We start from the raw sequence: 14061 nt of genomic DNA, 5'->3' as shown, positions 1-14061 counted from the left end.
TGCAGATTTTTGGGTAACAGAAAGGTGTTTGTAACAGCCGTAGTAGCAAAGGCATCACATGTTGACAATTGGATAGTTGGGCTGTTCATACCCCCATTTCTGGACTCAGTCTTACTTTTTTTTTTTTTTTTAATGATTCTCTACCAATGACCCTGATAAAAATAGAAATGATGGCCCACAGCCATCCTAGGTGCCGCTTGCATTAGAAAACTAACAAATGATTAGAAAACCCTTCTTCTGAAACGATGTTTCACGGCTGAAAACAGTTTAGCTTTTTAGATTATGGACATTTCTAAGAAATCCCAAACTTTTGAACTGTAGAAAGTTATTTCAAATATTTTACTGTACTACCTCATAAGCAGATAATTACTATATAAAAAGAAGAAAATAATACTGAAAATAAGAAAGAATTATGTGTTTTATGTTTTTATTTTTTACAGGGACGCGGGCAAACGAGAACACTGGTATAGAGGAATTGGCTTCAACTGTTCCTAAATATTGTATACCACCATTGCGAGGATCCACAACTTGTAAATATTAAATATTCAGAATTAAATACTTAGAGAAGAAGATTCAGTGTCCTGAAAAACCTGGCGCTTACGTAATACTCGGCGTTGAGTCGAGGCAGAGAAGCCGCCCGGCCGTGGCCTTCCAGGCCAGGATATGTTTCTGTGTCGGAGATGTTCTCCACCGGCTTCATTTCAACCACTTCCTGAAAGAGTACACACATGAGAAAAGAAGGCCAGTCACCCTTGTAGATCAGTAGTCTCAAGCTCAATTGACGCAGGTGCCGCCAGAGAAACATTCCACTAATTGCAAATATATATATTTTTTTTTCTATAGAAAAAAGATTTAACGATAAAAATCATTTTCAGGAATACAAAAATAAATTAGTGTAATAAGTAAATAATCAAATCAGTCAAAAGTCTCTCTCTCCCTGTCTCTCTCTCTGTATTTGTCCCTTTGTGTATGTCCCTCTGTCTTTCCCTCACCCTTTGTCTATTCTCTGTCCTTCTCTGTCGCTGTCTCTCCCTCTCTCTATCTCTGTTTATCCTTCTCTATGTGTCTCTTTCCCTCTGTGTCTGTTCCTGTGTTAATCTCTGTCTATTACTCTGTTTCTCAGTCTCTCTCTGTCGGTCTTTTTCTCTCTGTTCATCTCTTTCTCTGCTTCTCCCTCTTTGTCTATTTCTCTCGGTCTATTTCCCTGTCTATCTTTTTCTGTGTCTCTATTTTTTCCCTCTCTCTATCTATTTCTCTGTCTCTCTGTCCATTTATGATTCTCCCTTTGTCTTTGTCTGTCTCTCTCTTTTTGTATCACTTAGTCTCCCTTTTTTTAAGCTCTCTTTCTATATATTTTATCTGTCTATTTCTCTCTTAATTTGCCTCTTTCTGTCGGCCTTCCTTTTTCCTTCTGTGTTTTTGTTGGTCTCTCTTTGTTTATTTCTCTATCTCTTTCTGCTTATCTTTCTGTCCCTCTCTTTCTGTGTACGTCTCTCTTTGACTCATTTTCTATCCTTCTCAAACTCTCTTTGTTCTCTGTTTTTCTCTGTCGGTCTATCGTCCATATCTGTTGGTCCTTTTGTCTCTTTCTTTTTGTCTCAGTTTCTCTCTCGTTGTAACTTTTCTCCCTGTCTCTCTGGTTCTCTTTTTCTTTTGTCTCTCTCTGTCCTTCCCTCTAACTGTCCTCCCCTCTCTCTTTTCATCCCTCTCTTTCTCTCTGTCTTGGTCTATTTCGCTTCATCTCAAGCTTTCAACAGGAGTGGCCAGCCAAGTACATTGACTTTCAAATATCGTGTTTAAAACACACTTCAGGCAGGGGGAAAATCTAGTCGGCGGCTGCTGCATTAGTTGCAAGACTTTGCGACTTAATTTTGATCCATAAATAAGGCGCACATTATTATAAGGCGCATGGTCAGCTTTTGAAAAAAATAAAGGCTTTTAGGTGCGCCTTATAGTGCGGAAAATACGGTACTCTGTTCTCAGACGTTGAGTTGCTTTTTGGTGTGTGAGTGCTTGAGTGTGAGTAAACCTGTGGTCTTGTGGAACTCTGCACATCTTCTGACTGGCCTCTCTGTAATTTCCTGCGTCCTTTGGGTCTCATTGCTGCCAACGAAACATCTCCAGACTGGGAGTGTTTTATTGAACTCTTCTGGTCAACTCTGTCAAGAAAAAAAGACAATTGTTCATAATACTACTATTAGATTTATCAGCCGCAAGAAGGATACTACTCAGAATCAAGTTGAGTTGTCATTGTTGTCATTGATAACAACATAGCGAAACATTGTATGCAACAATATTAGACATGGTTCGCCAAGGTAAACTTGTACTAAATACTTTTAGAGAGAAAAGAAAAAATATATATAAAGGAATGTCAGGATAAATAAGCGATCACATGTATAACATAGTGCTTAGACACTCGCTGAAGTTTTAATAAAAGTGTAATGCAAAATAGTGCAATAACACTTCTTAAATAAATCCAAGATATATTATCAGTTTTGCACGCTTGTTTAGGGTGGTAATGGACCTGGGGAAGAACCTGTCTTTGAACCTCTTTGTCATTATTTTAAGCATAGGATGTAAGTATATATAATATATCTATCTATCTATCTGTCTACCTTGGTCATATCCCTCAAGAGGGGTGACCGACAGCAAGACACACACATACAATAACAAGGAAAATAAAAGGGAAATAAATAACAACAACAAAAAAAACACACAAAATTTTTTGGACCATGGCCAACCCAATTGCCCAAACACCCAAACAAGTTAGGCACCTCGGCACCCAAGTTGGTCATGCTTTCGTCCCTCCAGATGAAACGGGACACCAGAAAGCGGCCATGTCACTCGGGTCAGGGTGACACAACTTATATATATTATATATAATGTCCAGTATATTGCAAAGTGTACTCAAATAATACATTTTTGTAAGCTTGGAAAAAAACACAATTGCTCTTGTAGTTTTTTTGTGTTTGTCAGCAAAAATATTATACACCTTTACTGAAGCACTTGGTGCATTGATGTTTCTACACATTTAGGTTTAATGTCGAACATTGATGTGAAAAAAAATACTTTTCTTTTTTGTTTCACTCTCTGTCATTTGTTATAAAATGATATATTGAGGAAATCATAAAAGGTAAAAGGAGCAAGGATGCTCGTTCCCTGGCTCATAGATTGAGTTTGGTTTGCTGTCTTTCAAAGTTTAAAACATCGTGCAAGTAAACACGTAGAGAAAAAAGTATGATATTAGTAAGTAGTAAGGTGTTTTTTTAGACTGGATTCACTGCAATGAAAGGGCAAGGAAAATTGTGTAATTAGTAAGTTTGCAACTTCCACACGTTCCTCAGCTTCAGCAATTGGGAATTGCAATAACCGTTAATGTTTATTAAGCGCTGCGCTGTCTCACCCAGGCATTTTATGTCTTTTGTACTTCGTTATCCACCTTCATTGTTCTGTTGTTTACTTCTTATCCAAGCATTTTACATCCACCAGTCAATGGACAATAAATGCCAATAAGGTTGTGGGTTCCACTGGCATAGTTGGAAGTGAATTTTCTACATCTAGGGTCCCCAACTTCTCATTTTTTGCCCAGCCTTTTTAAGTTTTTTGGGTACTCATAGTTCTAAGATGGCTAACAGTTATACCACTTTAAGTGAAACTTGTGTAATGTCAAATAATCACTAATTCCCCAACCTATGGGTATTTTTTAAAATGCTACACTTACTTTTTTTTAACGTACTGTGTCAAACACTCAGTTCATTTTCGATGTGACCCCAGCAGTTGTGGGAATATTGGTAACAACTAAAATGCAAAACTGATGTGCCTGTGTCAGTAGAATTCCCAGAAAGCTGTATGTTTTGGATGTTGTTATTAGAACAGCATTAAAAGATACACTCGTCTTGTGAGTCTTCGTCATACAGACAAATTATACAAGATTGCGATAGCAGTGTCACGAAAAATGTTTTAATGATAAACAAAAAATAAAGGAACTAAAATGTATTTACAATCTGCCTTGACCCATATGACTTTACCGATCAACAGTCCTGGTTGGAACCCTCTGTTCCTCAAAAGCAGTGTTATTTGATACAAATTGACAAGAGGTTATTAAAATAAGTTATAATATAATTTGAATTTGGCGCCACTCCGCTGAGTGGTTAGCGCATCCGCGGCACAGTTCTGAGGTCATGGGATCAAACCTTCCTGAGTGGAGTTTGCGTGTTCTCCCCATGCTTGCTTGAGTTTCCTCCGGGCACTCCGGTTTCCTCCCACATTCCAAAAATATGCATGTCAGGTTAATTGGCTGGCCCAAATTGTCCCTAGGTGTGAATGAGAGAGTGAATTGTCTGTCTCTGTGTGCCCTGCGACTGGCTGGAAACCAGTTATGGGTGTCCCCTGCCCACTGCCCGAGGACAGCTGAGATGGGTTCCAGCACCACGTGAACCCTACTGAGGATAAGCGGTGCAGATAATGGATGGGTGGATGGATAATCTGTTCTTTTTGGGTGCCACTGAAGGCGGACGTAAGTGGTTTTTGTGAATTTCCATAATATGTTGTTACTTGATTGAAGCAAAATCACTCCATTTTGGTTCATTACAGCAACTGTCACTGGCTGCAAACACTCACATTGTGTCGTTGATACGCGAAATGGTGGTACTGATTGTGACAGGTGGAAGAGGCGACGTCTTCATTTCTGGCTCAGGATATAGGGATTCGTTGGGACTCTGAATCGGGGGTTCTACTTCCTTGATGTAACCCAGGGGCAGTATTGGACGAAACAGGGCCCCTAATTTACTCTGCAACACAAACAAAGGTGATAAAGTCAAATCACATTAATTTGTATAGCCCTTAACCACAATGAGTCTTAATGGGCTGCACAGACTACCATTACAACATCCCCTGATCCAAAACCTACATGAAGGCAAGGACAAATTAAAAAAAACCTAAGCATGCGGAAAGCATGAGGCATTGCCGTATATATTTGCTTATAAATCAAATTTAGAATGATCAAATACCATACTGAAATCAGGGGGTCAACATATATGTGCATAACACTAATGGGTACAAGACAGGCATAGCCACCCAATGGGTCGGGTATTTTTGCTTATTTTATCAATATTTTTGGTTTTTTTAATCACGTTTTTTATGTTGGTTTGTTTGTACTACTAGGAGGTGCTTAATAACATTCAATGTCCTTTTAAGTGTTCCTCTTTCTTAAAATGAATCACTACAATGATTCATCATCCTCCACCACATGCTGTATGTATCGCAATTGTTCAGCGCATACATATTTTAACTTTGGCAGCTCAAAAATTGTACTTAATGGGAGGCTTTCTCTTTAACAACACAACACTAAAAAGTCACAATAAATTCTGATTTCCATGGAGCTTCTTGAGTGAATTTTAGCCAACATACCTGAACTCCTCCTGAAGGATTCTGCTGCTGAAGTCTCTTAGCCCGGTTCTGCTTATAGTAGTCAAAGATCATGAGCGCTGCATACACTTTCCCCACAGTCAGTTCATTGTCTGTGAGAGTACAAAAGCACTTACACGAGGGAATTTGATTCCTTTGTGTTGTTTTCTCAACATGAATTGGCCTTACATTTGTGTGGCGTCACAAGCAGGTCGATGGTCTTCTGGGATAAGCTCGGCCAAACTCGATTTAATTCTCTTTTCAGGTCAATATCACATAGATGTTGTGCCAAGACTCCTGTGCCGTGTAGAAAAGAAATCCATGCATGATTAATATGATCCAGCTTGGCATAATTCCCGCAGCATAGAAGCACAGGAACAGCAGTGTTAAAACAAACATGTGACAAAGGAAACACATTCCCGGAAAGCAATTACTTTTTTCGGTAACGAGTATTGTGATTGTTAAAAGTTTTTAACTCTACTCTGTATGATCCTATATGATGCACAGTTTAATCACCTATTTTTGCAACGATTGATCAGTCGAAAAATATTGCAGAACACAATTGCAAAATATTGGATGCAATGGGAATCAAACCCAGCTTGCGGCAGTGTGGGCGCCCAGGCCTAAACACTACCCTACCCGTAATCAAGATTGTGTGTGAAAAAGCATTACTTTTTATCTTATCACACTATTTTAATTCACGGTACCAAAAAATGTTAAGAGAATGAAGAAGACAGAAAATCGTCCTGAAAAATAGAAATGTACACAAAAAGCATGACACGGTAATTGACTCTTATGTTATATCTGATGATGAAGTGGACTTTGAAGGACATTAGATAAATACATAGTAAATGTTATGTTGGTATTGTGTTCGCAGTTAACATAGACAATGAATCATTTTAATCATGGCTGTGCGTGTTCAACAACATTTTTCACTTACAATGTCTAGTTTCAGCTGAGAAAAAATAAAACAAAATCTTATTTCAATTTTTAATAAAAAATTAGGGGTGCATGTTATACACAAGTGTGCATTATACACGAATAAATACAGTATTTTGGCTTCCCGTACATTGTCATATACATAACTCAATTAAAAGGAGGCAAACCCTGAAGGTGTATATGGTGGTGCCATCTTGAGCACATAGTTCAAGGCTGCTGAATTTATCCTACCCTATATACATGCATCCAAGCCGAATTTACAACTGTAAAATTAAACACTGAAATCAGCAAGTAAGTTTATCTGTGCATATTTGGACGTATGTCACCAGTGGCAAATTGTAGGCAGCGTGAAAGGAACTTATGGAAAAAATCTGCTAAATTTTTAGTTGTAAAATTATTTTTGCAATACACCAAGCCTGGAGACAAAAAAAAAGAAAACGTCTTGGACGGTACCCAGAAATGGAGAAGATGTTCAAGTGTTTTAAAGCCCAGGGACAAAATTGATATGGAGTGTCTCGTCTAAGTTATCTTTTGCAAGCTTTAAAAAATCGCACAAGCCAAGAAATATAAAGGCCTCGCTGCCTTAACAGGTTGGTGTACACCTTTTCTTCAATTTATTTTATTAGGTGGCTATTTTAAGCAGTTTTAGGGGGTTTGCTTCAATGAAAGAATATACAGTCATTTTTAACTTGATAGTTAAATTTGGAGTACCGCGCTACTGGTTGGTGTCAGTACTCTAAGGAGTAATTGTGTTACTTTTTAAATAAAGTAACTAACTAGTTACTTTTTTAATTTTCTTGCAGATTTGGCACGCTTACCAGATGCCAGCTTGATGTCGAGTGCCGTTCGGATGAGGGCCATCAGGGTGGAGGTGAAATGGACTGTGTTGTCATCTGCAATTGGCATGTTCATCCTTACCAAACGCTAAACCATACAAAAAGAGAAAGCAGCTTTAGGAATGGAAAAAAATCAAAAAGCGCTTCATACCTGTCAACATATAGGCTTTCTTATATTTTATGCATTTTTTTTTTCATGATTTCAAATTGTGTAGGCCGTATTAAAATGTTTGTACAGATTTAAAACAAAAACAAAAAAACTCATTCTTATACCGATCTTGTATTGTCCATTTTTGCTCTAATCTCTAATCGGCTACATATAATAAGTAACACTAAAATGAATGCAATGCTGTTTTTGTTGTTTATATTGTCAATAAAGATGTTTAAAAAAATCATCTGCCATTTTATTCTGTGTAATCTTTTTTGCTGGAGCCCATCCCAGTCATCTTTGGGCAGTGGGCAGGGGACACCCTGAACTGGTTGCCAGCCAGTCGCAGGGCACACAGAGAACGACAACTCACTGGCTCATTCACACCTAGGGACGAATTTGGACCGGACAATTAACCTGACACTCATGTTTTTGGAATGTGGGAGGAAACCGGAGTGCCCGGAGGAAACCCACGCAAGCACGGAGAACATGCAAACTCCACACAGGAGGTTCGATCTCATGACCTCAGAACTGTGCCGCACACGCGCTAACCACTGCCCCGCCGTGCTCCAATTGAAATATAATTTACAATAATGATAACTTATTTTAAAAAAAGTTATTTTGGAAGTATATATTTTTAATGTATGTAACATATCTCATCTCATTAGCTGCACCGCTTATCCGCAGTAGGGTCGCGGGGGTGCTGGAGCCCATCCAAGCAATCATCGGGCAGTGGGCAGGGGACACCCTGAACTGGTTGCCAGCCAATCGCAGGGCACACGGGGACAACTCACTTGCTCATTCACACCTAGGGACAATTTGGACCGGCCAATCCACCTGAAATGCATGTTTTTCGAATGTGGGAGGAAACCAGAGTGCCCGGAGGAAACCCACGCAAGCACTGTGCCGCACATGCGCTAACCACTGCGCCGCCGTGCTGCCCATTATGTAATATATATATATATATATATATATATATATATATGGAATTGCTGGACAAATCCTGATTTATGTTCTAAATGCCCACTGCACCTGGTGTCATTACGTTTTTCATATAAAGCATAAAAAAACTTGAATTAAGAAAATAAAAACGTGACAATCCCCAAGCTTAGGCTCCCTTAAATGATTTTAATTATCAGTCATACATTTCAATGTACTGAATTTCATATGTACTGAATTGTATTTGTAAGTGATGCAGATTTTGGATAACTGACTGACAATCAGGAAAGGCAGGGTGGTACATGCTCAACAACCACAATATTTCACGTATTGGATAGCATGCAAAAGACTGAGAGAGATGAAAGTAAAGAAAAAAGAAATAATGAGGGTTATACGTATTATAGGTTTTGCATGGAAAGTCTTGCATGAAGCAGTAGTGTTTGAGGATGATTGCCGGATACTAAAAGGATGCATTTCGGGTAGAAACGCCTACAACAATGTCACGGTTGAGAGATTCGAAAAGTACTCACGGGAGGCAACTCAGGATTTTGAATCCAACAAAAAAAAGCCATGTCTTAACCTTAATATACCGCCAATATTGAGTTGAATTCATACAATAAATGCACTAAGTAAGAACTACAATAAATGTATTTTTTTTTTTTAATAGTTGCGACAGAATGATATACCTGGAGTAAAGTTATAGCAAGGTGATCAAGAAAACTGTATGTGTACATTTTTAAGAATGGTTGCGACAGAATGATAAACCCAGAGTAAAGTTATAAAAGGTGATTTAAAAGATGTGTCTTTTAAATCAATGTTTCTCAACTGGTGGTTTCGGAGCCGAAAGTGGGTAGCGGAGCCGTTTTCAGTTACATCAATATGTAACATCAATCCAATTAATTTATGCATGTGTTATGCATTTTGTCATTTATTTATTTACATATTTATTTTGTTGTGTTCCATTTTGTGTATTTTGTCATTTATTTTGTCGTCTATTTAAATATTTTTGTAGTGTATTTTGTCATGCATTTCGGTGTGTATTTTCTCAAGTATTTTAGCTTGTCTTTTTTCATGTATTTTTCTCGAGTATTTTGTCGCAAACAAAATGTTATTCAAGCGATGGTGCGGGGTAAAAATTGCTGAACTTTAAACCTTTGCTTTAGCAATGATTTGACCGTTCAAATGCAATGCCTTTTTTCATTGCTAATCAAGTAATAGGTGGAAAGATCAAGAAAAAGGGGTTACCTCCTCACTTGGAGAACATTTTGTTCTGACAAAATACACACAAAAAATACCTGACAAAATACACGTCGAAATACATGAAAAAAAACACGAGAAAATACATGACAAAGTAAATTACAAAATACACGATAAAATACACCGCAAAAAAAATAAATACAATACAAAATTCATAAGAAAATGATAAATTTTATTTATGTCATATAGTTTGATATTAACAGGCTTTATTCAGGTGTGAATTTGTTAATATGGCATACATTTGTAGATAAATATTTACTCAGACATTTACTTCTTCAAATGGCAAAATTGGTCCTCAATAGTGTACGTACTGTACATTTAAAACGTATTATCAAAAAGTAAGTATAAAAAAAAGCACATGTTTTGTCCACGTGCAAGCGTTATTATCTTTTTCTTACGTATTCTATTAGAAAGTTGTTGTTTTTTTGTGGGAGAGTCTTGTACCTTAGTTCTTTGATGGCGGAGTTATTACTGTACTTGTAAAAATGTGTAGAAAGTAGCTGCAGAAAACACTAAAGCACAGAGGACACACAAACGCCAAAGTCGTGCTTTGGAACGAATGTGAGCTGGTTCATCATTTTCATTTGATTTTTTGTTTTTGCCCCTTGCTGCTCCATGACAGAAACTTGAGAAACAATGGGTTTTTTTTTGTCTAAGTAAGTAAATGTCACCGACACCTCACAAAGCAGGACAATGCTACAGGGCCCACATGGGAAAACAAGATAGATCAGCAGCACAGATGATTCGAAATGTGAAACACTGACAAAAAATTGAACAGTGCAGGACAATTCAGAGCGGGATAGAGAGGACCCAGCCAGCCATATGCATAAAAAATGTAGACATAAAGAAATACCTACAAATATATGCCATATAAATAAGTAAACACAGAAATGAATCATGTAATAACTGAATATATTACATAAATTCCATGTTTTAATTTATTTTTGGATACTGTATTTTCATTTAATTCTTTCGGTATTTATTTGTCATGTATTTTGTTATATTTGTTATGTATTTGTTCTGTAATTTATCACGTATTGTAGTTTATTTCGGTATTTATTTTGTTATGTGTCACGGTCGCCATGATGTCCAATTGGCCCCGCCTGTGTGGCGCCAGCTGCGGCTCGTTGACAGATTGGCTTTACGTCTACTTAAGCTCAGTGCTCTCACTCTTCCTTTGTCAGTCCGTCAATGAACCTCTGCCCCGCAAGACTTGGGTTTTGGGTTCGTTTCCTGTTGGTATTTCTTGTCCGGTATTGTTCCCATTTATTTTGTCCTGTTTAATATCTGTTTCCAGTTTCGTTCCCGTCTAGTTTGTCCTGTTTAAATTCGATATCCTATTTTGATATTAATCCTGTCTGTACCGTTGTTTAATATCAGTTTCCAGTTTCATTCCCGTCTAGTTTGTCCTGTTTATTTTCGATATCACACCTGTCTGTCCCGTCCTGTCCGGTATCTGCTTGGGCAATTGGTATCGATCTAGTCGGCCTCTGGCTTCCTATCATCATTCCACGCCAGATTAACGTGCATGACTCCCCATTTCCCATAAAATAAAAGGCTTGTGTGAGAAACGTCACGCATTTGGGTCCTGATCTTGTTCCTGTTCATGGTAGTTATGTATTTTGATGTGTATTTCGTTGTGTAAATTGTGTATTTTTTCCTGCATTTTGTCATGTTATTGTTTTTTTATTTTGTCTTCGTTTTTTCGTTATTTAGTTATTGTTGAGCAATTTGTCGTGCATTTTGTCACATATGTATTTCTGTATTTATTTGTCTTGTATTTTGTTGTGTAATTTGTCATGTATTTTGTCGCTTATTTATTTCAGTATATATTTTATCATGTATTTTGTCATGTCTTTTGCCGTTTACTGTGTCTTGTATTTTGTTGTTTTATCTTGTTGTTGCATCTTGCCATTGCATCTTGTCATTGAATCCGGTCGTATCTTGTTGTACTTTGTTACAGCAACGCATACACCGCAAAAAAGATGACTAAAAGCACAACAAAAGAAACGACAAACTCATGACAGAAACTCCCAACATAAACATATGACATTACCTTATGCCAGAAACACACAACAAAATAAATGACAAAATGCATATACTTAATATATATTCAGGTATTGCATAATGTATTTGTGTGTTCATTTATTTATAAGGCATACATTTGTAGCTATTTATTCATTTCTACATTTATTTTCTACTTATAGCAAGATTGGTCCTCAAGCAGAAACAACACACAGATGATGGGGAGGCATTCTACCTTATAAGCGATGCGAGGAGGGCATTTCTTTCCCAACCCTAGAGGTGGGGACATGTCCCGGAGCATCTCGTACATATCACGGTAACTCATACGGCCACTTTCCGCAGGGAGGATAGAAGGACGCCATGGAGGGAGGAATGGAGATTTCCCATGCGGAAGACGGTACAGTGAAAAAGAGGGGGGAATGTTTTGTCAAACGAACAAAATAAGAAAAAAAATGTCAAGGAGAGGGGGAAGGGGATAGAGAAAGGGACACAGAAATCCTTGTTAATAAGATTTCCAGGATATCATGAGACAGAATCCTTGTGGGATTGAAGGATTCAGGAATGGGTCCCGGAGAAGAACGTTAGGGATGCTCTGGCAAACTTCCTGGACGGAGGGATCCAATCACAGCTGAGCATTCAGAAGATAAAGAGCATTGGTGTCAAATGAATACTCTGGCCATTTAACGACAAAAGGTTAAATATTGCCGCTTCGGGAATTTGGGTGTTCTGATGTGCGCAGACTCATGTTGTAGTTAAGTGGCAAAGGTTAGACTGAGATTTAGTCACAAAAAGCAGGCCCAAATGTTATAACGCAATTATTTTATCATGTGGCAGGCAAGCAGATTTGTTGGTAGATTTTACCATTGAATCGTAAAAATGCATTTTGTGAATGTCTAACTCCCCAGCGAATCTCTTTCTGCTTTTGATCATATTAGTATGTTTGTTAGATTTTCAATACGTTCAATAAGGTTCACTCAACGCTGTCATTTTATAAATGTTCAACATACGATTAGTCTGGCTTTCGTTAAATTTTCTTATTTGGCCCTTGCAACCATTTTACTTTTTACGCCCCTGGTCCAAATAATCATTTGTCAAAATCAGGGGAGATAGTTGATGTGTGTTTCCAAAGTTGATTAGTAGATCAGAAGTAACATTGGACCTAAAAAGAAATTCAAGCCTGACCCGATAAATGCCTGCAGGTATTGAACCCAGACCCAGCCTGACATATTAACTCGATTTGCAGGATCGAGCCTAAAGCAAACACAAAATTTCACGTTTCATTTTTGAAGACTCGGGAGGAGGAGAGGTGATTTATGTTGCCAAGTTAAATCCGGTGTTTTGCAACAAAATCATATTTACATCTTTTGTATTTCTTTGTCTGCAGAGGTTACACTAACCAACAATTTTTCCTCATTGACGGATTTTTTTAAGAGTTGACAGGAAAATTTGAATTGAGTTTTGTGCAGTATGTGTTGTGATGAAGTGCCTTTTTTTGCGGACTAGTTTCGTAACTTTTCAATTCAAAACTACTCACAACCTCAAAATCCCTCAGCGTCCTAGAATGTTAGCGTCGCTTTTTAATATACATTTTTGTAAATATATATTTATTTTTGAAAAAGTCAGCAACAGAGAAGCCTTGTTCTCGGGCCTGGGCTTAAGATCTTACATCTATTGTAGATACATTGTTCAACACTCAAAATGTGAAGCTCGAATATTCATTCATGATGCTCTTTAGCTCCTAATGATAAAGTCCAATGGCAGTAACCCAAGTGGAAACAAAGCTCACAAAAATCATACATTTGTACTCATATATTGCAATTAGACGTCATGTTAAGTTGTTTCAGACTTGTGCCTTTATTTCTTGGACTTGGGATGGTTAATGACATGCTGGTTGGTAAAGGATCAATGCATATCTCTATGCATGTGTGCCCATTTGACTCTCTGGCACCTCAAATGAAAACAAACATTCACGGTCCGAATCATCACAGTCCCCTTGACAAGAAAAGGACACTGTGAGGGAGTGCAAACCTTATAGGCCACCCTGTTCGGGCACTTCTTTCCCAGGCCAAGGGGAGGCGAGATAAAACGCAACAATTTGTACATATCTTGATAGCATATTCTTCCACTGAAAAAGATAAAACATGATCAATGAGGTTAGGCCCACTAATTGTTGTTCAGACCTTCCATGCTGATAAAGAATATTATATTGAACCGCAGGTACCAAGGGCGTAGGTTTAGTCTTGGCATTGGTGGGGGCATTGTTAATTTTTTTTTAGTAATCACATAATATTGGTGGGGACAAAACAATGATTAGACAATGATATTGGTGGGGACACGTTTCCTTCGTCCAGACCAAAACTACGCCCAAGGCGGGTACATTTGTCTGCCATATATGTTTTAATTGGACTCTTTGTCAAGTAATTTGCACAGCAGGTCATAACAATACATAGTTCCAAGCAGCCATGGTATTGATATTTCCCCTTTGCTAATAAGCAAATTATTTTGCCAAAT

The 14061-nt window shown here is 37.9% G+C and overlaps 1 protein-coding gene across 4 annotated transcripts in view; it reads right to left on the bottom strand.

Moving 5' to 3' along the window:
• cacna1bb (calcium voltage-gated channel subunit alpha1 Bb) overlaps positions 1–14061 on the bottom strand; it is a 146978-nt gene that overhangs the window by 24561 nt on the left and 108356 nt on the right. For 3 of the 4 annotated variants that reach the window (XM_088356094.1, XM_088356092.1, XM_088356093.1), the window contains 7 exons: positions 11786–11882; positions 7164–7269; positions 5596–5703; positions 5410–5519; positions 4621–4790; positions 2030–2159; positions 602–712 (listed from right to left, as the gene is read on the bottom strand). In XM_088356094.1, the coding sequence (XP_088212220.1) occupies positions 602–712; positions 2030–2159; positions 4621–4790; positions 5410–5519; positions 5596–5703; positions 7164–7269; positions 11786–11882 (832 nt within the window). Of the gene's footprint in view, positions 1–601; positions 713–2029; positions 2160–4620; positions 4791–5409; positions 5520–5595; positions 5704–7163; positions 7270–11785; positions 11883–13578; positions 13676–14061 lie in introns of all 4 variants that reach the window. The other variant, XM_088356091.1, reaches the window with a different exon arrangement.

This window comes from Urocampus carinirostris, chromosome 16 (assembly GCF_059441175.1).
Source record: "Urocampus carinirostris isolate Australia breed hairy pipefish chromosome 16, RoL_Ucar_1.0, whole genome shotgun sequence".
Lineage (NCBI taxonomy): Eukaryota > Metazoa > Chordata > Actinopteri > Syngnathiformes > Syngnathidae > Urocampus > Urocampus carinirostris.
The sequence above is the reverse complement of the archived record's forward strand: the minus strand, read 5'-3'. Positions and strand labels throughout refer to the sequence as shown.